At 45.1% G+C, this 24,263-nt stretch overlaps 1 protein-coding gene across 2 annotated transcripts; it reads left to right on the top strand.

The window, feature by feature from the left end:
- The first annotated feature begins 3,268 nt into the window (after positions 1 to 3,268).
- On the top strand, positions 3,269 to 22,365 carry MKRN1 (makorin ring finger protein 1). Of its 2 annotated transcripts, none has more exons than XM_037991167.2 (8): positions 3,269 to 3,614; positions 10,293 to 10,421; positions 16,333 to 16,562; positions 17,059 to 17,285; positions 19,356 to 19,570; positions 20,323 to 20,433; positions 20,994 to 21,132; positions 21,495 to 22,365. In XM_037991167.2, exons 1-8 carry the CDS (start codon positions 3,430 to 3,432, stop codon positions 21,705 to 21,707), a joined length of 1,449 nt encoding a protein of 482 aa, XP_037847095.1. In that variant the 5' UTR covers positions 3,269 to 3,429; the 3' UTR covers positions 21,708 to 22,365. The 2 variants fall into 2 exon arrangements, with proteins under 2 accessions (XP_037847095.1, XP_037847096.1); XM_037991168.2 differs by lacking the exon at positions 3,269 to 3,614 and adding an exon at positions 4,155 to 4,177.
- Positions 22,366 to 24,263: the final 1,898 nt, after the last annotated feature.

Here is a 24,263-nt window from a genome sequence, read left to right as displayed (position 1 = left end):
CCTCCCAAAGTGCTGGGATTACAGGCTTGAGCCACCGCGCCCGGCCAGACAGCTTTCCTTCTATTCTTATATTTGCAACCCTTCTGAAGAGGTATCTTCTTTTTCTTTTTCTTTTTTATTATGAAATAATAAAATATGTCAAATAAGTTTAATTAACTAATTTATTTATTTTTGAGATGGAGTCTCACTCTGTTGCCCAGGCTGGAGTGCAGTGGTGTGATCTTGGCTCACTGCAACCTCCGCCTCCCGGGTTCAAGAGATTATCCTGCCTCAGCCTCCTGAGCTGGGATTACAGACGCACGCCATCAAGCCCAGCTAATTTTTGTATTTTTAGTAGACACGGGGATTTTGCTATGTTGCCCAGGCTGGTCTCGAACTCCTGACTTCACACGATCCACCCACCTCTGCATTCCAAAGTGCTGGGATTACAGGCATGAGCCACTACACCTGGCCAGAAGTATATATTTTGAGGTGAAGTGAAATATTTTGGTTTCCTTCAAGGAAATTATTAGTTATCTTGCTGTGGTGTGGCCTTGGGAGATGTATTCTTTTCTGTTTTTGCCACCTTCTTTGTTTGCCTGTGTTGGGCGCATTGTGGTCTGATGATCAATAGGCTGATTTTCACTTTCTCAAAGTAGAGACTAAAGAAAAGTCAAACTTAAGGGCTTATGAAAAACTGCCTATGGAAGCTCAGAGTTTAATATGTTGCATCTTAGTGGACAGTAGGCCTTATGGGGAAAAATAATTAAATACGCTCTAAGGCCCGGAGTGGTAGCTCATGCCTATAATCCCAGCACTTAGGGAGGCCAAGGCAGGAGCATCACTTAAGCCCAGGTGCTGGAGACCAGCCTGGCCAATATATAGTGAGATCCCATCTCTAAACAAAATTAAAAGTTAAGTACACTTTGCTTTTCATAGTTTTAGAAGTAATCCAGGCCGGGCGCAGTGGCTCACGTCTGCAATCCCAGCACTTTGAGAGGCCTAGGCAGGGGGGTTGGCGGGGATCATGAAGTCAAGAGATCCAGACCATCCTGGCCAACGTGGTGAAACCCTGTCTGTACTAAAAATACAAAAATTAGCTGGGTGTGGTGGCACGCATCTGTAGTCCTAGCTACTTGGGAGGCTGAGGCAGGAGAATCGCTTAAACCCGGGATGCAGAGGTTGCAGTGAGCCGAGATTGTGCCATTGCACTCCAGCCTGGTGACACAGCGAGACTCGGTCTCAAAAAAAAAAACAAAACAAAACAAAAAAAAGAAGTAACCCTCAGAAGTTAGGATATGCCTTATTTCTCAGCCATAAAATAGAAGGCTGTATTTACAAGAGACCTCTTTGGCGCCTTCCCTTCCCCAGATCTAGGAGATATTAACTGAGAGTCTGACAACTTTGAAAGTCTGAAAGAAACATTTACCACCTATTGTGTCTCTGAAGGTTACTACCTGTATGGTAGCCTTTATTTGCCACAACATGGATAAACCTGCAGGACATTATGCTAAACGAAATAAGCCAGACACAAAGAACAATACTACATTATCTCACTTATATGTGAAGATGTGAAAAAGTTGAATACATAGAAACAGAGTAGAACAGTGGTTTACCAGGAGCGGAGTAGGGAGTGGGGACATCTAGGTCAAAGGGGACAAAGTTGCAGCTGCGTAGGATGAATAAGTCTAGATATCTAATGTACCACACGAAGACTATGATTATTGTTAATAGATAATATCGTATTGTATACTGGAAAATTGCTAAGAGTAGAGCTTGGGTTTTTACCACAAACACATACACAAAATATTCATGTGAGGTGATATGCTAAATCTGCTTGACTGTAGTAATCACTTCATTATGTACGTGTATATTAAAACAATGTTTTACACCTTAAATATATACAATTTTAAAGATGCATTTTAAAAAAAGCTAGGATATTCCAGACATATTTTGTTACTCATTTTGTATTCACTGCAGTGTGAAAAGCACAACGCAAAGGGTTGTTGTTTTTTTTTTGAGACGGAGTCTTGCTCTGTCACCCAGGCTGGAGTGCAGTGGCGCAATCTTGGCTCACTGCAAGCTCCACCTCCTGGGTTCACGCCATTCTCCTGCCTCAGCCTCCTGAGTAGCTGGGACTACAGGCGCCTGCCACCACGCCCGGCTAATATTTTTGTATTTTTTAGTAGAGATGGGGTGTTCACCGCATTAGCCAGGATGGTCTCAATCTCCTGACCTCGTGATCCGCCCCCCTCGGCCTACCAAAATGTTGAGATTACAGGCGTGAGCCGCTGCGCGCAGCCAATGCAAAGGTTTTTAAACAGACTCTCATTTAATTTTCACAGCCATCTCTAGAGTAGGTACTATTATCTATTATTACTATTATTTTGAGACGGAGTTTCACTCTGCCGCCCAAGCTGGAGTGCAGTGTGGCGCGATCTCGGCTCTCTGCAACCTTCGCCTCCCGGGTTCAAGGAATTCCCCTGCCTCAGCCTCCTGAGTAACTGGGACTAGCCACTACACCCGGCTAATTTTTGTATTTTTAGTAAAGACAGGGGTTTCACCATGTTGGCCAGGCTGATCTCGAACTCATGACCTCAGGTGATCCACCCACATTGGCCTCCCAAAGTGCTGGGATTACAGGCGTGAGCCACCGCGCCTGGACTGCTATTATTATTATTATTATTATTATTATTGTCATTTTTACAGAGGAGAAAGCAGGAGCACCAAGAGGTGGGATAATTTGCTGGAAGACACACATAGCTTAGAAAGGGAAGCCGGGAGATAAGGGGAACAGCCCTTCAGAGCATTGCTCAGCCAAAATACTTGGCCAAGATGACATCTCTGATACCAGGAATGATATAACCTTTATTAACTGTTTACCATGTACCAGGCACTAAGTTCAGTGATTTCTAAAGACATCATGTAATCCTCACAGCAACCATATGTGGGTCTGCTGTCATCCTGATTTGAGAGAGGCTGAAACTGAGGCTCAGAACAGGTACCTAGCTCAAATCTTACTAGAGAATTGGGAAAGTGCAGATTCAAACCCAGGTCTTCCGACTGCGGGTTCCTAGTGGCCCCAGCCCCCGCTTCACTATATCAGCCTCTGCCAGGAAGCAAGCCACTAACTGTGGACTTTCGTCGCTGGGGTTTCGAGCCCAGGACACACCTGTACAGACCCCCCGGTAGCCCCGCCCCTTTCCCGGAGGAGACGTCCCCTCCACCAATCAGCGGCGCCGTGGGCGGGCCGCGGGCGCGCACGCTCCGGGCCCGCAGTTGAAGTGGCGAGAGCGCTCAGAGAAGCGACGCATAGCAGGCGGGGACGGAGCGGGTGCCTCAGTGTCCTTCCCCTCCCCTCTCCTGGCCTCGCAGTCCTCTCCCCGCAGCCGGACCGGAACTATGTGATCCCGGAAGTTCCGGGGCCTTTGCTGTGTGGGATAAACAGTAATGGCGGAGGCTGCAGCTCCCGGAACAACAGCCACAACATCAGGAGCAGGAGCGGCAGCGGCGGCGGCGGCAGCAGCCTCCCCCACCCCGATCCCCACAGTCACCGCCCCGTCCCTGGGGGCGGGCGGAGGGGGCGGCGGCAGCGACGGCGGCGGCGGCGGCTGGACTAAACAGGTCACCTGCAGGTAGGACGTTGCGCGGCGGAGCGCCTGCCGCGGGGAGGGGGCCGCGGGCCAAGCCTGCGGCGCGGGAGGGAGGAGAGCGGCCGGCCGGCGGCGAGAAGCGCGGGAGGGCGGGGACCGGCGTTGTCTCGACCTCTGCAGCCCTCGCGGCCGCCGCCGCCGCCGCCGCGTTCCCCCAGTCACTGCGTCAACCCCCGCTGGGCCGCGGAGACCTCAGCGCTGTCCGCGGAGGCCTGGCGGTGCGCGATTGCTGCGGAGCCGCCGGGCTGCACCGCCGCTTACCCTTCCCTGAGCGCTGCCTGAGCTGGCTGCGAGCGCATCGGGGAGAGGTGGTCTGGCTCCTCCCCTGCCGCTGGAAGGATGCCCGCGCCGCTGCCTCCGGCTCCCGGGGCTCGGGAGGTGGGCTCTTCCAGCCGGTCTCCCAGCGATCCTCTCCGGGCCTAGATACCCCGCCGAGGGCCCCAGCGAGCTTGCCTGGCTCCCGGCCCTCTTCTCCCTCCGTGCCATCCGTTTGTAACGTCTTTTCACGTCCCTCGGTCCCTCCGCCCCCCATCCTCCGCCCAACTGTGAGAAGAAGCTTTTGTATTTCTTCTTTGTATGTTTGTCGAGGTTGGCGGTGCTGAGCTTTGTCTTAGAAGCAGGCGTTCGGGGGCCGGGGTCGTCTTCTCCACCTGCGGGTTTTTGAGCTGCAGATTATTACCCTCCCCCAGCGCTGTGTTCCTCTTTTGAAATTTACGCATCTTCTGAAGGGAGTGAAAGGGCTCTTCGCTCCCGGAAGAGAGAGGTTTGGTTTTGGTTTGATATGCGAGACTTAAATATTAGAAAAATTAAGGGATGGCGGTTGTATGGATGTGTACGCTTGTAAAAAAAACTATCTAGCTCTACGCAGAAGAGGGCATTTAATTGTACGTTTTTTATATTACAGTTCAGTAGCGACTGTAAGCTTTTCATTTTCTATCAGTTGAATAAATCAGCTGAAATGCCGGTTTTCACCTAGGTGGTGTAATTTAAATGCAAGTATGTAAAAATGATTCCTAGTAAGAACTTGTAGTATTAAGGGTGAAATTTGAAACCTTCCCAGTCTTTGATGGGATACATTTATCCTGGCGACCTTCGAAGCTCTCTCAGCCTTTGATATGATACATTTGAGGTATGAAGAATAAGCTTAATTATTTTACATAATGGGATGTAGAAAGCAGAAACGCAATTTTAGATCGCTTGTCTCATTCATCGGTGGATTGTAAAAGTGGAATATTGCAAGGAATGATTTTTAAAGTTTCTACTCATGGAGCAAATTATTTGAGTATCTGTTTCCCTTTTACAATGCTACAGTTGATTTATATGTGCTAGTTAGTCTTTTAAAAATTGAAGCCGGCCTGTCCGGGTGGCTAGGTCGGCGGTGGCTCACGCCTGTAATCCCTGCATTTTGAGAGGCAGAGGCGGATCGCCTGAGGTCAGGAGTTTGAGACCAGTCTGGCCAACAGGGTGAAATCCTGTCTCTACTAAGAATATGAAAACTAGGCCGGGCACGGTGGCTCACACTTGTAATCCCAGCACTTTGGGAGGCCAAGGCAGGTAGATCACGAGGTGAGAAGTTCAAGACCAGCCTGGCCAAGATGGTGAAATCCCATCTCTACTAAAAATACAAAAAACGTTGGCCGGGCGTGGTATCAGGACCCTGTAATCTCGGGAGGCGGAGGCAGGGGGTTGCTTGAACCCAGGAGGCGGAGGTTTCGGTGACCCGAGATCACACCACTTCACTCCAGCCTGGGTGAAAGTGAAACTGTCAGAAGAAAAAAAAAAAAGAGAGAAAGACCTTAGATTTACCAGTTTTGGGGGTTTTTTTGTATAGCTTTTGCTTGAGACTTTTTTTGTTGTTGTTGTGCAGATTACTTGATAGGTCTGGGATTTTAGTGTTTGACATTGTTTTCGGTTGTTCTAGGTACCAACATGATCTCTTACTAAAAACTATTTTCTCATTTGGATAGAGGAATGTCAACTATGAGCTTTTTTTTTTTTTTTTTGAGACAGTTCCCCTCTTGTTGCCCAGGTTGGTGTGCAAAGGTGTGCTCTCTACTCACCACAACCCCTGCCTCCCAGGTTTAATTGATTCTCCGGCCTCAGTCTCTGGGATTACAGATGCCTCAGTAGCTGGGATTACAGGCATGCACCACCACACCCGGCTAATTTTGTGTTTTTAGTAGAGGGCTTTCTCCATGTTGGTCAGGCTGGTCTTGAACTCCCGACCTCAGGTGATCTGCCCCCCCTTGACCTCCCAAAGTGCTGGGATTACAGGCGTGAGCCACTGCACCCGGCCTGTGATCTGTATTGTACACTTTGAGTTCTCTGAGAGCAGGGCCCTATTTTATCTGCAGGACTTTCTTTCCTCAGTTCCTGGCATAGAGCAGATACTCAGTAAATGCTTGAATGATGTTGATAAAGCCATATCTAGAATTACCCACTTTAACAGGAACTTTGTAAGATTCCTCTCCTTTCATTTAAAAAAAAAAATTGTAAATTACTAAAGACAAAGTACTTAATAGAACACGTGTATCTTTGTTGTTTTCTTTCTTGCTTTCTTTTTTTGTTTTTGGGACGGAATCTCTGTTGCCCAGGCTGGAGTGCAGTGGCAAGATCTCGGCCCACTGCAACCTCTGCCTCCCGGGTTCAAGCGATTCTTTTGCCTCAGCCTCCTGAGTAGCTGGGATTATGCCCGGCCACATGTGTATCTTTCTGGAACTTGACCTTGTTCAGTCATTCAGTAAGTAAACATTGCACGCCAGCAATGGGAGACACAATATCAGGTGCTCAAGAGAGTGCAGATGTGTATACTATATTATAAATAAACATTTTCAATATGTTTGCTAGGTAAACGTCCCCTAAAGAGAATCAGGTAGAGGTGTGGTTTAGTGTTTGTGCTGATTTCTCCCTACAGCACATCCCTCCTGTGTCTAGGAATTTGACTAAAGCTGTATTCTTCGCTTAGGGTATAATCCTCTTAAGTTAGTTTTGATTAGAATGTTTTTAATTGCTCGGAATCACCTGTATTTTCTTACTGGTTACATTTTTTCTGATGTTTCTCCTGAGGTTTTCATTGTGTTTTACTTCTGCTGCTTAAGTAAAACCTAAGAATACCTTTCCTCAGAAACTGTGTTATGCTGCCACCACCAGGCTGTTTTTCATATCTTTTATTAGAGGAATACTAAGAAATAGAAATATGCTATTGCATCTGCTACTTTGAGTTACCTTGAGTGTGTGCAGTTAGAACAATTAATACTTAAAGAGAAGTTGTAATTCGAATTTAGACCCTGCTTTATTAGAGTGCTTCTGTAATGGTAGATGAGTGTTCTGGTAGTTGAAATAATACACAAAAACCAAAGGTTTTTTGATTTTTCAAAAAACTCTTTTCTTTATTTTTATTTTTTGAGATAGGGTTTCTCTCTGTCCCCTAGGCTGGAGTGCAATGGCAGTGTCTTGGCTCGTTGCAGCCTCCACCTCCCAGGCACATGCCACCACCCCTGGCTAATATTTTTTACATTTTTGGTAGAGACAGGGTTTCACCCTGTTGCCTAGGCTGGTCTTGAACTCCTAAGCTCTCTGTAGCCAAAGCGGGAGTGCAGTGGCATGATCTCGGCTCGCTACAACCTCTGCCTCCTGGGTTCAAGCAATTCTGGTGCCTCAGCCTCCCGAGGAGCTGGGATTACAGGTGCGTGCCATCACACCCGGCTAATTATTTTTATGTTTAGTAGAGATGGAGTTTCACCATGTTGCCCGGGCTGGTCTTGAATTCCTGACCTCAGGTGATTCACCCGCCTCAGCCTCCCGAAGTCCTGGGATTACAGGCATGAGCCACCGTACCTGGTCTCAAAAGTTTTGAAAAATGTGGTTAACATAACTTAAAAATCGACTGGGCATGGTGGCTCACGCCTATAATTCCAGCACTTTGGGAGGCCAAGGCAGGCGGGTCACTTGAGGTCAGGAGTTCGAGATCAACCTGGCCAACATGATGAAACCCTGTCTCTACTAAAAATACAAAAATTAGCTGGGCGTGGTGGCGGGCGCCTGTAATTGCAGCCATTCTGGAGGCTGAGGTGGGAAGATTGCTTGATCCCAGGAGGCGGAGGTTGCAGTGAACCAAGACTGTGCCACTGCACTCTAGCCTGGGTGACAGAGCGAGACTTCATCTCAAAAAAAAAAAAGAAAGAAGGAAGGAAATCCTTCTAGAAATTCTTTATCTGAGTGCTGTGATGTCCGTAGTGAAATTTATTACTTGGAAACTACCTAGTGATTGTGAGAGGAAATAAGTAATAAATATTTAGATGGTATTAAAAAGGTTATGCAGCTGGGAAAGAAAAATTAATTTGCTATTGGTACCGTGATTCACCATCACATCTAGCTGTCTTCTACAGCCTTTTATTATTTTTTTTTGAGACGGAGTCTCAGTAGCGTGATCTTGGCTCACTGCAACCTCTGGGCCCGCCACCCACCGCAGGTTCAAGCAATTCTCCTGCCTCAGCCTCCCGAGTAGCTGGGACTACAGGTGCGTGCCACCATGCCTGGCTAATTTTTTGGATTTTTTTTGTATTTTTAGTAGAGACAGGGTTTCACAGTGTTAGCCAGGATGGTCTCAATCTCCTGACGTCATGATCCACTTCCCTCAGCCTCCCAAAGTGCTGGGATTACAGGTGTGAGCCACCATGCCCAGCCTAATTTTTGTATTTTTAGTAGGTAGAGGGTTTCACCATGTTGGCCAGGCTGGTTTTGAACACCTGACCTCTGGTGATCTACCCGCCTCAGCCTCCCAAAGTGCTGGGATTATAGGTGTGAGCCTCGGGGCCCACCCTACAGCCTTTTATTCTTTCTTTTTTTTTTTCTTTTTTTTTTTTTTTTTATTTCCCGATCTCAGATGATCCGCCCAATTTAGCCTTCCAAAGTGCTGGGAATACAGGCGTGAGCCACCATACCGGGCTATATAGCCTTTTATTTTATTTACTTTTTTTTGTTTTATGATAGGGTGTTGCCCAGACTAGCCTTGAACTCCTGGCCTGGCCTCAAGCTATCTACCCACCTCAGCCTCCAGAGTAGCTGGAATTACAGGCATGAGCCACCACCCCGGCTCTTCTACCTTTTTCTTTTTCTTCTCTCTCTGTCTTTTTTTAATCTAAGATGGAGTTTTGCTCTCGTTGCCCAGGCTAGAGTGCAGTGGTACAATATTGGCTCAGTGCAGTCTCAGCTTGCTGCAGCCACTGCCTCCTGGGTTCAAGTGATTCTCCTCTCTCAGGCTCCTGAGTAGCTGGGATTACAGGCTTGTGTCACCACGCTCAGCTAATTTTGTATTTTTAGTAGGAACGGGTTTCACCATGTTGGTCAGGCTGGTCTCAGGTGATCCACCTGCCTTGGCCTCCCAAAGTGCTGGGATTACAGGTGGGAGCCACCGCGCCCAGCCTTCTACCTTTATCTGACAAGTACATATTATGTGCATAGATAATAGGAGAGATAATAGGGGGAATAAACCAGTCTTTACCCATCAGGAATTTATAATCTAGTTTGATAAACAGTGTACTCACTCATTAAAAGTTAAATATCAAAGTAAGAAATGGTCACTGCAGATGAATTGATTAAATGCCATATCTATAATTTATAGAAATTCCTAAAGAGGTTGTTAAGATGCCTAGAGATACTCTGAGGGTGCTGTTTGGTTCTCTTGTACCCTTCCTTACAGGGTAACTTGGCAGTTTGTTTTCTATCTTGGCGGCCACTATCAGGTTTCTAAGAGGCACAGCAGTAGGGGGATTCTAGTAAATTTTGTCTTTATTACTGGACAGTGTCTCTCATGGAGTCAGTCTGCACAGTGGAAGGAACTTCAGAAATAATATATGGCCCAGGCTTTCACCGAAGGCAAACTCAACTTGGGTAGTGACATTAAGGTGAATTTGGATGATGGTTTTTTTTTTGGTGGTGTCGTTTAAAAACAAGACACCTACTTATATTCATTGGTTTTTGTTTGGAGGAGAAATTCTTTGACGTAGACTCTTTTTTTTTTTTTTCTTTTTCTCTCTTTTTGAGGTGGAGTCTCTGTTGCCCAGGCTGGAGTGCAGTGGCTCAGTGGCGCCATCTCAAGCCCAGGAATCTGAGACCTGCCTATGCAACATAGCGAGACCCCCAGCTCTACAAAAAATTAAATTTGAGAGTTACTTGTTTAACATCCATAGATAATACACGTAGACATTTCTGAACTAGGAAGACAGAAAAGCCCTACCCAATTTTCTTTTTAACGTGGAGTCTCACTGTGTTGCCCAGGCTGGAGTGTAGTGGCAGACTCTTGGCTCACTGCAACCTCCGCCTCCTGGGTTCAAGCGATTTCCCTGCCTCAGCCTCCCGAGTAGTTGGGATTATAGGCGCCTGCCACCACGCCCAGCTAATTTTTTGTATTTTTAGTATAGATAGTGTTTCACCATGTTAGTCAGAATGGTCTTGATCTCCTGACCTTGTGATCTGTCCGCCTCAGCCTCCCAAAGGTGCTGGGATTGCAGACATGAGGCACCGAGCCCGGCCCTTGCTTTGTGTTTATTTCGTGTGTTTATGTATTTGATGGTTGAATATATTAGACATGAATACTAATTGGTTTTAATCTTTTCAAGGATTGGTTTTAATCTAGTTTTGTGGTCGTTTGTCTCACAGGTATTTTATGCATGGGGTTTGTAAGGAAGGAGACAACTGTCGCTACTCGCATGACCTCTCTGACAGTCCGTATAGTGTAGTGTGCAAGTATTTTCAGCGAGGGTACTGTATTTATGGAGACCGCTGCAGGTAAGAATTTGTTTATAAATTTGTTCGGGGGTGGGTTGGAGGAAAAATGTAAAAGATGTAATTCTGATAGCTTTATATGTCATTGATTAAAAATAATGCTTTGAAAATGACTCTTGACTGGGCAGTGGCTCATGCCTATAATCCCAGCACTTTGGCAGGCTGAGGTAGGAGGATTGCTTGACCTTGGAAGTCTGAGACCAGCCTGGGTAACCTAGTGAGACCTTGTGTCTACAAATATAGAAAAATTAGCTGGGCATAGTGGTGTGCATCTGTAATCCCAGCTACTTCGGAGGCTGAAGCAGGAGAATTGCATGAACCGGGGAGATGGAGGCTGCAGTGAGCCAAGAGTCTGCCACTACACTCCAGCCTGGGCAATAGAGCGAGACTCCACCTTAAAAAGAAAATTGGGTAGGGCTTTTCTGTCTTCCTAGTTCAGAAATGTCTTAGGTGTATTATCTATATATGTTAAACAAGTAACCCTCAAATTTAATTTTTTGTAGAGATGGGGGTCTCGCTATGTTGCATGGGCTGGTCTCAGATTCCTGGGCTCAAACAATCTTCCTGCCTTGGCCTTGGGAAAAGTGTTGGGATTACAGACATGAGCCACGGAACCTGATCCACCCCCAAATTGAGTAACTTAAAACAGTGAACATTTATTAACTCAGTTTCTGGGGTTGTGGATTCTGTGAGTGCCTTAGCTGGATGGTTCTAGCTCAGAGACTCTTAAGAGATGGTAGTCAAAATTTTAACAAGGGTAGTAGTCATCTGAAGACTTGATGGGTACTCCAGGATATATATATATATATATATATATTTTTTTTTTTTTTTTCCTTTTTCTTTTTTTTTTTTGTGAGACAGAGTCTTGTTCCTCTGTCACCCAGGCTGGAGTGCAGTGGCAAGATCTGGGCTCACTGCAACCTCTGCCTCCCAGATTCAAGCAATTCTCCTGCCTCAGTTTCCCGAGTAGATGGGATTACAGCTGTGTGCCACCATGCCCGGCTAATTTTTTATATTTTTGGTAGTGACAGGGTTTCATCATGTTGGCCAGGCTAGTCTCAAACTGCTGACCTCAAGTGATCTGCCCACCTCGGCCTCCCAAAGTGCTGGGATTACAGGCATGAGCCACGATGCCCAGCCAGGATTGTTTTTTGTTTGTTTTGTTTGGTTTTTTGTTTGTTTTGTTTTGTTTAAGACAGAGTCTTGCTTTTGTCACCCAGGCTGGAGTGCAATGGCACGATCTCAGCTCACTGCAACCTCTGCCTCCCAGGTTCAAACAATTCTACCTCAGCCTCCTGAGTAGCTGGGATTACAGGCATGCACTGCCACGCCCAGCTAATTTTTGTATTTTTAGTAGAGACAGGGTTTTCACCTTGTTGAAAGGATGGTCTCAATCTCCTGACCAGCCCACACCAGCCTCCCAAAGTGCTGGGATTATAGGCATGAGCCATCACGCCCGGCCCACACACCCCACTAACTTTTGTATTTTTAGTAGAGAGGGGGTTTTACCATGTTGGCCAGGCTGGTCTCAACACTTGCGCTCAGGCAGTCTGCCTGCCTGCCTCTGCCTCCCAAAGTGCTGGGATTAAGGCCTGAGCCACCATGCCTGGCCCACATGGGCCTTTTCATAGGGATGCTTTAGTGTCCTTGCTGCTTGGCAGCTAGCTTTCCCTAGAGCAAACAATTTAACAAAGGAGACACCACAATGCCTTTTATGACCTAGTGTCAGGAGTCATGTAGTGTCACTTCCACTGATTCTGGACTAAGTCCAGCCCACATGTAAAGGGAGAGGATTGGGCTCCAACTTTTGAAGGGAGACATGTCAAAGAGTTTTGCACATACTTTAAACCACTACCCTCAGTAAGACTTGACAGTGTTATAGTCAATGTTTTTTTGTTGTTGAGATGGAGTCTGGCTCTGTCGCCCAGGCTGGAGTGCAGTGGCACGATCTCAACTCACTGCAACCTCCACCCCCTGGGTTCATGCCATTCTCCTGCCTCAGCCTCCCGAGTAGCTGGGACTACAGGCGCCCGCCACCATGCCTGTCTAATTTTTTGCGTTTTTGGTAGAGGTGGAGTTTCAACATGTTAGCCAGGATAGTCTCGATCTTCTGACCTCATGATCCGCCCATCTCGGCCTCCCAAAGGACTGGGATTACAGGCATGAGCCACCGCACCTGGTGTCATAGTCAATTTTACTGTCATTATCAGAAAATCTAGTGTGAGTCACTGGGTTCAAATGATTAGAGTTCAGAACCTGACATTGTTGATGGGGTGGGATATTAATATTAATCATCCCACATCTGTTTATTAGAGAGTCCAGTCAAGATGGGGGGGGAGAGAAGATCTTTCTCAAATGACTGTAGGATTTCAGAAGTTGATCCCATGAAAACTTTATTTAGTTGTTATTCATTTTGCCCTCTGCTAATTTGTCATTAGAGTATTGCTGAAAAGGGGGAAATTGACACAGTGACATTATTCTCAAACTCTCCACCAGGTATGTCTTTTTTTTTTTTTTGATACAGAGTCTTACTCTGTCTCCAGGCTGGAGTGCTGTGGCATGATCTTGACTCACCGCAACCTCCGACTCCCTGGTTCAAGCAATTCTCCTGCCTCAGCCTCCCGAGTAGCCGGGATTACAGGCATGCGCCACCATGCCCAACTAATTTTTGCATTTTTAGTAGAGATAGAGTTTCACTATACCAGCCAGGCTGGTCTTGAACTCCTGACCTCAGGTGATCCACCCGCCTTGGCCTCCCAAAGTGCTGGGATTACAGGCGTGAGCTGCGACGCCCGGCCTCTCCACTAGACATGTCTTCTGCAGTCCCACTGTAAAAGGCAGAAAAAGTAGTGAGAACTTCACCCTACAGTGATGAATGGGGGAATCTTTGTGGTGGTACAGTCTCTGCAGGTATTGAGGCTAATTGTAAGGGAGCTGTGTTCCTTGAACTGAGTTCCAGTCTTTTGAGAGTTACTGCCAACTGTTACTGGGGCAGGAGGAGTTGAATATTGATGAGAGTGAAGAATCCAACCTCCCAAGCAGAGGGATGAGAATAGACTTTGAGATAGAATCAGAAGGCTATAGTTAATTAACATTTGGTCCCTATTTCAGAAGAAGTGCTCATCTGAAGGACTGTGTGGATGAGTGAATGGAAAAATTGAAGGTTAAATTGAAGAAATCTGTGCTAAGCCCTAGGCTTTGCATATTAACCAGCTTATTTTTTCAGGCAACTTTGCCAGCCCCAAATAGTTTTGAGACCAGAAGAAATTAGGTAGATTCCCTATTTTGGTGAGCCTCTGATGTTGAGGCAGATGCAAATGGCTCAACTTCAAAGTTGAAAGGGACTGGGCACGGTGGATCACTTGAGGTCAGGATTTCAAGACCAGCCTAGCCAACATGGTTAAACCCTGTCTCTACTGAAAGTAAAAATATTTGCTGGGCTAAACCCTGTCTGTACTAAAAGTACAAATATTAGCTGGGTATGGTGGCATGTGCCAGGAATCCCAGCTATTTGGGAGGCTGAGGTGGGAGAATCACTTGAACCCCGGAAGGTGGAGTTTGCAGTGAACCTAGATCGTACGATCTAGGCAACAGAATGAGACTTCATCTTAAAATAGGGTGGGGGGTGAGGGGGCGGCTGAGCATGGTGGATCACGCCTTTAATCCCAGCACTTTGGGAGGCTGAGGCAAGTGGATCACCTGAGATGGGTAGTTCGAAACCAGCCTGACCAACATAGAAAACCCCGTCTCTACCAAAAATACAAAATTACCCAGGCATGGTGGCGCATGCCTGTAATCCCAGCTACTCTGGAAGCTGAGGCAGGAGAATCACTTAAACCTGTGAGGTGGATGTTGTGGTGAGCCAAGATCGTGCCATTGCAGTCCAGCCTGGGCAACAAGAGCAAAACTCCGTCTCAAAAAAAAAAAAAAAAAAGCTGAAAGGAACCTTAATTGTTTTTTTTGTTTGTTTCTTTCTTTGTTTTGAGATCTGGTCTTGCTCCCTTGCCCAGGTTAGAGTGCGATGATGTGAACACGACTCACTGCAACCACCACCTTTGGCTAAGTTTTTTGTTTTGTTTGTAGAGACAGGGTCTCCCTATCTCACCCAGGTTGGTGTCAAACTCCTGGCCTCAACTGATCCTCCCACCCTTGCCTCCCAATATGCCGGGATCATAGGTGTGGACCTACTGGGCCTCCTGACCTCTTAGGTTTCTTTTTAACAAGGATGTAGCTGCCTCTTTTTTTTTTTTTTTTTTTTAATGGACTAGATAAAGAAGGCATCTTAAAGAGAGGCTTGCTCTGTGATTGCTTGTTTTCCTATTAAAATTACATCTAGGAACTTAAACCTACTTCTTACTCTTTTTTTTTTTTTTTGAGACGGAGTCTCACTCTGTCGCCAGGCTGGAGTGCAGTGGTGTGATCTCAGCTCATTGCAGTCTCCGCTTCCTGGGTTCAAGCGATTCCCCGACCTCAGCCTCCTGAGTAGCTGGGACAACAGGCGCCCACCACCATTCCCAGCTACTTTTTTTTGTATTTTAGTAAAGACAGGGTTTCACCATGCTGGCCAGGATGGTCTCGATCTCCTGACCTGGTGATCCACCCGCCTTGACCTCCCAAAGGGCTGGGATTACAGGCATGAGCCACCATGCCTGGCCACCTACTTCTTACTCTTAGTGTTGGGATCCTTTTATGTAACTTGCTCAATGCCCAGGGATTTCCCTCTTCATAGAGGGAGTAGATCATTGATAATGAAGGATAGCATCGTAGCCACAACAGTTCAGAGGATTTTCTGCATCAATGTTTTGTAATGATGGTGCTGTTGTTTAGTGAGGCCAGTTCTTTGTTGCTGTTTTGGGACTGTTCTTTGGGACTGTTTTGCATATTGCAGATAACTAGTATTCTCCCAGAATGCCATTAGAACTCCCAGTCTTTGTTTCTGGACACCCTCTGGGGAAAGGGGTGATATTGGCTTGGTTGACTTCTTTCTTTTTTTTAAGAGAGTCTCTCTGTGTCGCCCAGACTAGGATGTAGTGGTCTTTCTTTTTAAACAGTCTTGCTGTGTCGCCCAGACTAGAGTGTAGTGGCACAGTGTCACAACCTCCACCTTCCTCCTCAGCCACCCGAGTAGATGGGATTACAGGCATGTGCCACCACGCCTGGCTAAATTTTGTATTTTCAGTAGAGATGGGGTTTCAGTATGTTGGCCAGGCTGGTCTCGAACTCCTGCCCTCAAGTGATCGCCTGCCTTGGCCTCCCAAAGTGCTGGGAATTACAGGTGTGAACTACTGTGCCTGGGCTGGCTTGGCTGACTTCTTGTTTGGAGTTTTGACTTTTGGACCAACAGAAGAATCTGATACTTTAAAATACTAAAGGCCACAGAAGCAATGGGGTGGGAGTTGTAAACCAGCCGGGGAAAGAAAGGGTGTCTTCTCTCACAGAGACAGAAAAATTGATTAAACTTCCTTACACATTTATACTAGGCTGGGCGGGGCAGATCATTTGAACCCAGGAGACCAATGCAAAAACCCCGTATTTACAAAATAAAAATTAGCTGCGTGTGGTGGTGTGTACCTGTGGTCCCGGCTGCTGGGGAGCCCAGGGAGGTTGAGTGCAGTGAGTTGTGATCGTGCCACTGCACTCCAGTCTGGGTGACAGAGCGAGACCCTGTCTCAAAGAAAACAAAAGATAGAAAGTGTGTAAAAATAATTTTTTTTTTAAATTATCTTTTAAACCAGAGTTGTTTTGTTTGTTTGCCCACCACCATACCCAGCTAATTTTTGCATTTTTAGTAGAGATGGGGTTTCACCACATTGGCCAGGCTGGTCTCGAACTCCTGACCTCTGGTGAAAGTGCTGGGATTATAGGCGTGAGCCACCACACGCAGCCAACTGCTTACTTTTGAATTTTTTCTTAGATATGAACATAGCAAGCCATTGAAACAGGAAGAAGCAACTGCTACAGAGCTAAATACAAAGTCATCCCTTGCTGCTTCCTCGAGTCTCTCATCGATAGTTGGACCACTTGTTGAAATGAATACAGGCGAAGCTGAGTCAAGAAATTCAAACTTTGCAACTGTAGGAGCAGGTTCAGAGGACTGGGTGAATGCTATTGAGTTTGTTCCTGGGCAACCCTACTGTGGCCGTAGTAAGTATTCTGAGGAAGAAAATAAGAGTTAGAGGGCTTGGATAGCAGTTCATCCATTTGCTTAGCTTTGACAACTTTCCCCTTTCTGATTCCATTCCTTTTTTAGTTTAATCTTAGTACAGTACTTTAATTTGGATTACCTAAGATTTACAGATAGAGTGAAGGAAACTTTGAATCCCAGTGAAATGAATTCAGAATGTTTTGAAAAACTGAATCCTCTCTTTAATGAGTACTTTTTGAAATTAAATTTCAATTACCCAAGACATAGATAAAGAAGCAGTGTTTTTTGTTTTGTTTTGTTTTACAAGTCTAATCTTGGAAATACCAGCGTTAGAAAACATTCCTTTCTTTCAAGTGAAGAAATTAGTTCAGTAGACTGTTCTGGTATTTAATTGCAGTTTTATTTTCATTTTTTGAAGTTAGATTCTCAGTTCCCTTATAGTTCATGTATCTGCCTTATCGTTTGGACTTTTATCACCCTCTTACACATTTTCAGCTGCACCTTCCTGCACTGAAGCACCCCTGCAGGGCTCAGTAACCAAGGAAGAATCAGAGAAAGAGCAAACCGCCGTGGAGACAAAGAAGCAGCTGTGCCCCTATGCTGCAGTGGGAGAGTGCCGATACGGGGAGAACTGTGTGTATCTCCACGGAGATTCTTGTGACATGTGTGGGCTGCAGGTCCTGCATCCGATGGATGCTGCCCAGAGATCACAGCATATCAAAGTAAGTCTTTAGGGAGTGTGTGTGTGTTATTAGGTGTGATAACCATTATTTGCCTTTTCACAGTATGGTGGATTTATTTCAGAGAAACATTTGATGAATTGAATGGTTATCAGTGAGTAGGGAAGTTTTCCTTCCTTAGGCTTCTTGGATGCTTTATCAAGAAGTCCAGTGAACAAAATTAACTGGGCATGGAGGCGTGTGTCTGTAGTCCCAGCTACTTGGGAGGCTGAGGCAAGAGGATCGCTCAACCCCGGGAGGTTGAGGCAAAAGAGAAAAAGAGGTCATACTTCCAGAACCTCAGACTATGGACTTCTAACATTTTTTTTCTCTTTTAAAAAATAATGTTTCTGAGATTCACGCTGAACATGTTTAATCTTTTGAAAATGCACATTTCATTGGTTTTTAGAATATTTACAGAGATGTGCAACCATCGCCATTTTACAAATTTTAGGATACTTTGATCATCCTACACCCATTAGCAGTCACTCTTCGTTCCACCCTTCCTCCAGCTCCTGGCAATAACAATGTGCTTTGTCTCTGGATTGGCCTATTGTGGACATTTCGTATAAATGGAATCCTGTAATGTGGTCCGTTGTGACTGGCTTCTTTCACTTAACATACTGCTTTCAAGGTTCTCCATGTGGTTGTGTGTATCTGTTCTTAGTTTTGATGGCTGAATTATTGTCATTTTATGACTAGACCACATTTGTTTTTCCATTCATGAGTTGATGGACACTTAGGTCATTTCCAGTTTTTGGCTATTATGAATAAGGCTGCTAGGAATATTGGTATATAGATTTTTTTGTGAAGATATGTTTTCAGTTCTCTTGGGTATATATACCTAGGAGTGGAATTGCTGGGTTACATAGGAACTCTATGCTTTATGTTTTGAGAAACTGCCATACTTTTCCGTAGTGGCTTTAGGATTTTACATTTCCAGCAGCAATGTATGGGAGCCAGGGTAGGTTCAGAAGACATTGTATTACAAACTTTAAATTTATTGGAGCAAAGTTTGCTTCTAATCATTTCTATCTCTTTTAAATTTCCATCTGTTTAAATTTGGTTGTAGGGAGTGAGGCATGTTATGAGGTAGACATAATTTGATCCCTATCTGTACGTTATAGCTATATATTGAAATAGTAGAACCTGCCTCTGAATATATGTATGTTTTTTCTTTTAAAGGTTTAGGAAAAGATATGTTTAGTGATGATGTGAGATTATGGATGACATTGCTTTTCTGTATTTTGTTTGTTTGTTTGTTTGAGACAGTCTTGCTTTGTCGCCCAGGCTGGAGTGCAGCAGCACAATCTCGGCTCACTGCAGCCTCCGCCTCCCTGGTTCAAGCCATTCTCCTGCCTCAGCCTCCTGAGTAGCTGGGACTACAGGCGTGCACCACCATGCCCAGCTAATTTTTGTATTTTTAGTAGAGACGGGGTTTTGCCATGTTGGCCAGGATGGTCTCGAACTCCTGACCTCATGTGATCCACCCAACCTTGGACTTTTATAAGTTAAAATATGACGTCCACACAAAAATTGGTACATGAATGTTCTTGGCAGCATTATTTATAATAGCCCCAAAGTGGGCTAATCTAACCTAACCTAAGTGTGCATCAATCTATCAAGCTGAGTAGCTGAAAAATCTCAAAGATGTTTTTCTTTAAAGGCACAAGAGGGTTACGTGCCTGTCACCCTTATTTTCTGACAGGTTTTAACTAGGGTCTTAACCTCTGGTTTCATGTAGAAACCAGAAATAACAAACAGTGTGGAAAGCTGTCTTTGATGTAGTTGAGCTCCAGGTTTGGGGCAGAGAAAATTGGGTAATTTTTCCGTTCCCAAAGTTGAGTCTTCATAGTTTGATTTTCTAGTATTGTTAAGTACCGCCGCAAAACAAACAAACAAACAAAAAACCCAAAAAACACCACACCTGTGTTTACTAGTCATATTTTTGTGTCAGCTTGGGAACATTGTTTTTCAGTTGACTGATTCTTTGAACGGGCATCATTAACTGTTGGTCAAGTTTTTCAGGATTCAATGACTCGATTCCACTTGTTCTCTCTCCACCTTCTCTAGTCGTGCATTGAGGCCCATGAGAAGGACATGGAGCTCTCATTTGCTGTGCAGCGCAGCAAGGACATGGTGTGTGGGATCTGCATGGAGGTGGTCTATGAGAAAGCCAACCCCAGTGAGCGCCGCTTCGGGATCCTCTCCAACTGCAACCACACCTACTGTCTCAAGTGCATTCGCAAGTGGAGGAGTGCTAAGCAATTTGAGAGCAAGATCATAAAGTGAGACTCCTCCCCAGTCTTCATTTGTGCTTTCTCTTTTGGGGAAGAATTTAGTAACTTGTGCCAACTTTCAACCAGATGGACCGCATTTAAATGCATGCATTTTATCTTGAAACTGGGATATTCTAATGGGGATTTCTTCTTTGTATTTCAGCTAGCTTCTAGGTTAGTTGGTCTATCTATCTACTTTTATTTGAATGAGGAAACCTTGTGTATCAGTTAGTAGAATCTTCGTGCTTTTTCTGAGGAGATTGTGTTTAATGGATTATTAGCCAGTTTAGGCTCAGTGAACAAACTGATCTAGCTCTGAATGTATGTTTCCTGACGTTTTACATTTTCCACTTTCCTATTCCATTCATTAAGCTAGCCAATAATCCACCATCCTTTAAAGCTTGTTCTCATAACTGAACAAAAAACACATAATCTAAACAGAGCAAAGCTACAAGAAATAAATTTATTTAAACGAAAGAAAAAGGAGTCTGTGTGAAATGTCTTCTTTTGTTTTTGTTTTTTACCTAAGATATATTAAAAAAAAAAATGAACTGGCTAGCCGTTGAGTTGGATTTATAAAGGAGGTTGTTTTGCTTGAAAGAAATGGTCAGTTGTGTGACAGTATGTGGAACCCTTTCAGGAAATGCCCATGTGCCTTTCAGTTAAGTCTTTAAGTCTGGAGACGACACACCAGGGTGTGTCCTTGAAGAGTGGGCCTGTGAAAGGGGAATTTGCATTGCAGCCTGTTCATTGTTTCCCAGGTCCTGCCCAGAATGCCGGATCACATCTAACTTTGTCATTCCAAGTGAGTACTGGGTGGAGGAGAAAGAAGAGAAGCAGAAACTCATTCTGAAATACAAGGAGGCAATGAGGTATGAGCACTGCAGCCTTTTCTCAAGCGAAGAGCCCAACAGAGCTTGGGTTCACTTTGAAAAGAATGGTGCTGCATTATACACTCCTACCTCCTTCCTACCCTTCTTTGACTTCCCAGGAGAGTTTATTTTGTCACCCTGATAACACTTACCCAGTACGTATGTTGCTATAACACAGTCCCTGGGGTCCATACCAAGGGACTGTGTTATAAAGAGGTCTCTATTGTTGACAAGTGAGGCCCCACGAGTGGGGTTCTACGTTATTCTGAATCCATGTCATAGCTGTCCTGTGTTCTTGTGTGTTGGCTTTCTAGAAGATTTTCTCTCTATGGCATCTGCTTGTACTAGAGCTATTAACCAGCATAGACTTGAACAGAGTTACCGGTTTCTAGTTAGTGTTTCTTGCATTGGCACACACATGTTCATAAGAACACATCTTGGGGAGGGCTGTAAGCTGACATACTGGTTCTATCCCTACCTGTTTAAAGAATCCCCGGATGATAGTCAAATACAGACCTGAAATCCACTGTGAATAAGGGTTGCGATATTTTCCTTTCCAGCAACAAGGCGTGCAGGTATTTTGATGAAGGACGTGGGAGCTGCCCATTTGGAGGGAACTGTTTTTACAAGCATGCGTACCCTGATGGCCGTAGAGAGGAGCCACAGAGACAGAAAGTGGGAACATCAAGCAGATACCGGGTAACTCTCACTGTTTTTTTAAAAGAGGGGAAATTCCAAGGTATCAGTTGAGTCCTGCACATACTGGGGTAGGGGAAGGAAAAGGTTAACGCTCAGGTCTGGGAGCAAAAGTGTAGAGTATTAGAGGAGGAAACAAACCTCAGAAGTCTGGGAGGGATAGGAAAGGAAAAAATGTGTATTAAAGTTCTAGCCTAAACGATTTCCATCAAGTAACCATAGGGGAGGAAGTGGTAAATGGAAACCCTAACTAAGAAGTCTGGTTCGTCATGCCCTCTGGTGTGCTGGACGTTTTGCCTTATAAACCACAGGATAGAAGATACTGCTCGACAGTGCCATCCCTATCATGGCCTTGTTTTTTACAGGCCCAACGAAGGAACCACTTCTGGGAACTCATTGAGGAAAGAGAGAACAGCAACCCCTTTGACAACGATGAAGAAGAGGTTGTCACCTTTGAGCTGGGCGAGATGTTGCTTATGCTTTTGGCTGCAGGTGGGGACGACGAACTAACAGACTCTGAAGATGAGTGGGACTTGTTTCATGATGAGCTGGAAGATTTTTATGACTTGGATCTATAGCAACCTTGCGTGGCGTGTGAACTGGTCTGCTGACCCCAGACAGCAGCTGTGCCCTGTGGTGGTGTGACAGGGCCTGTGTTCTCTCCTAGGCAGGCCTCTCAACTCCAGGTGCTGTCCTAAGAATTTTTACCCAGGGCCTGTCTTCTCAACCCCTCACCTTTCCCTGAGGAGTGTGTTGTTTTCCCTGTTGAAAAAAGTTACAAAAATAAATCTTAAAGTTAGTTTTTTGTAACACAAATTTAACTGTCAGACAGTTAGTGTAGGTGTGTTGCGTCATCTGTTTTCAACCAGATTGCGTTTATGGACTTTTCACACACTCATTTTGAGGACCCCAGGTTCAAAAGTAAAAGCAGTGGCCCTGCTTTGGGGTCCAAGAATAGGAGTGATGGGTGAAGGGACCTAAGCTGGCCAATAACCCTCTGCCCCAGACATGGGATGTGGATCCTTGAGGTTTCTGGTGAAATCTGCACATCTGTGTTTTTTTATCTGTTCCCTACCCTGTAATCCCTACCACGTGCACTTGTTCTGTGGTTTTGGTCTCTTGTTTAATTGCACACAAGTAATACTACTGGGTAACCAGAATCAGGTGTGAATGTGTTGAGATTTCTACTGTTTTGCATGATAGGAAAATTGAGAAAGAATACATATAAAAGATAGAGAGGCATAACATCAATGCAGAGTTGGAAGTTGACTCCCAAGGGCTGACGTGGTGTGTGTGAGTGTGGGTGTGTGATAAGCTTCTCATCCCTGCATAGATGCAGTATTCTTAGCCTTAGTAGAAAAACTTGGTTTAGTGGTTTTGGCCTTGTGTGACGGATAGATCTTAAAGGGCAAAGCAGTATATTGGTAGTTGTCAATATAGCAGTGCTAGCTCTGTCTATATAAATAGAGAAATGGGGTTAGCCATAGAGGTGAAAACTACCTGGTTATCCCATATATTAACACAAACTGGGTCTTGGATACACAGTTGTATTTAATGTTTTACGATCTAGCCTTTCCAGTACAGGCACTTTCTGAGAAACCTTTGTCCTCATTTGGGGCATTTTGTTGTCGGGTTTTTAGTGTTTGTTTTTGTGAGTATTTGCCTCATTCCACCCCTGAGCTTTCAGGTAGACAGATGTGGTTCACAACTCTGTTCTAAGGTGTTTATTGTAGTGGAGTAATGGGTTTGCAGTGATAAGTCATACTTTTCCACCGAAGGGGAGGGCTTGGGAGAATCCCTGAGACTAGCTAAAGTTAAGTTGTTGGAAGAATTCCTTGATTGGAAATTTTACCTTTGTGTTTTGTTGCTCTGTTTCCTGAAAAGTAACTCGGGAATGCTCCTGGTTTGTCCATCTACTGCTTTGATTCCTTGGATCCCGCCCATTCTTTCACTTTAAGAAAAAACAAATAATTGTTGCAGAGGTCTCTGTATTTTGCAGCTGCCCTTTTGTAAGAAGCACTTTTCCCAAATAAAACAATTAAAAAAAAAAAGTTGGCTGTTCTGTGTAATGAGCTGTTTTGAAATGTGCCAATGTCAAAGAATAATGATGTTTTTCTTTCACTGACTCTTCGATCGGTCTCTTGTCAGGTATTCGTGAGGATAGGTAATTTGAGAAATGTGTGTGAGAGAGAAAGGGGAACTTTAGCTGGGGTCATCAAACAATTCTGTACTTGAAAATGTTCAAGACTAACGCTGAGCCGCCTGATCAGCAAAAGGCACCAGCAATTTTCTGCCACTATGCACTTGTGGTTGAACTTGCCTCATGCCCTCAGATAACGGGGGAAGGTCATAACATAATTGTGTTTTGAAAGCTTATTGTTCTGCATAATTATTTTGTGAATTTTTAAGGAGTTTTCATTATTGTGAATTTTTTGTGACTAAGAACCATTCTGCCACTCTCATAGAAGACCTTCAGGTGACCTTTTTTCCACACTTGTAAAAATAACTTCCTCGATTTTAATATTTATATTAAGAATTTATGACCGGGCATAGTTGCTCATGCCTGTAATCCCAGCACTTTGGGAGGCTGAGGCAGGCCCATCACGAGGTCAGGAGTTTGAGACCAGCCTGGCCAACCTGGTGAAACCCCGTCTCTACTAAAAATACAAAAATTAGCTGGGTGTGGTGTTGCGTGCCTGTAATCCCAGCAACTCGGGAGGCTGAGGCAGGAGAATCACTTGAACCTGGGAGGTGGAAGTTTCAGTGAGCCGAGATCGCACCATTGCACTTCAGCCTGGGCAATAGAGTGAGAGGGAGACTCCACCTCAAAAAAAAAAAAAAAAAAGAAAGAAACAATTTATGCTTTTTTTTTTTTTTTTTTTGGAGACGGAGTCTCGCTCTGTCACCCGGGCTGGAGTGCAGTGGCCAGATCTCAGCTCACTGCAAGCTCCGCCTCCCGAGTTCACGCCATTCTCCTGCCTCAGCCTCCCGAGTAGCTGGGACTACAGGCGCCCGCCACCTCGCCCGGCTAGTTTTTGTATTTTTTAGTAGAGACGGGGTTTCACCGTGTTAGCCAGGATGGTCTCGATCTCCTGACCTCATGATCCGCCCGTCTCGGCCTCCCAAAGTGCTGG

The sequence above is a fragment of the Chlorocebus sabaeus genome, chromosome 21 (genome assembly GCF_047675955.1).
Source record: "Chlorocebus sabaeus isolate Y175 chromosome 21, mChlSab1.0.hap1, whole genome shotgun sequence".
Taxonomy (NCBI): Eukaryota; Metazoa; Chordata; class Mammalia; order Primates; family Cercopithecidae; genus Chlorocebus; species Chlorocebus sabaeus.
The sequence above is the reverse complement of the archived record's forward strand: the minus strand, read 5'-3'. Positions and strand labels throughout refer to the sequence as shown.

Excerpts from the sequence above, each read along its gene's own strand:
- MKRN1 (XM_037991167.2), top strand. The coding sequence starts at position 3,430 with ATGGCGGAGGCTGCAGCTCCCGGAACAACAGCCACAACATCAGGAGCA. Across the intron at positions 16,563-17,058 it reads GCAACCCTACTGTGGCCGTA|CTGCACCTTCCTGCACTGAA; the intron begins GTAAGTATTCTG and ends ACACATTTTCAG. Across the intron at positions 21,133-21,494 it reads GAACATCAAGCAGATACCGG|GCCCAACGAAGGAACCACTT; the intron begins GTAACTCTCACT and ends TGTTTTTTACAG.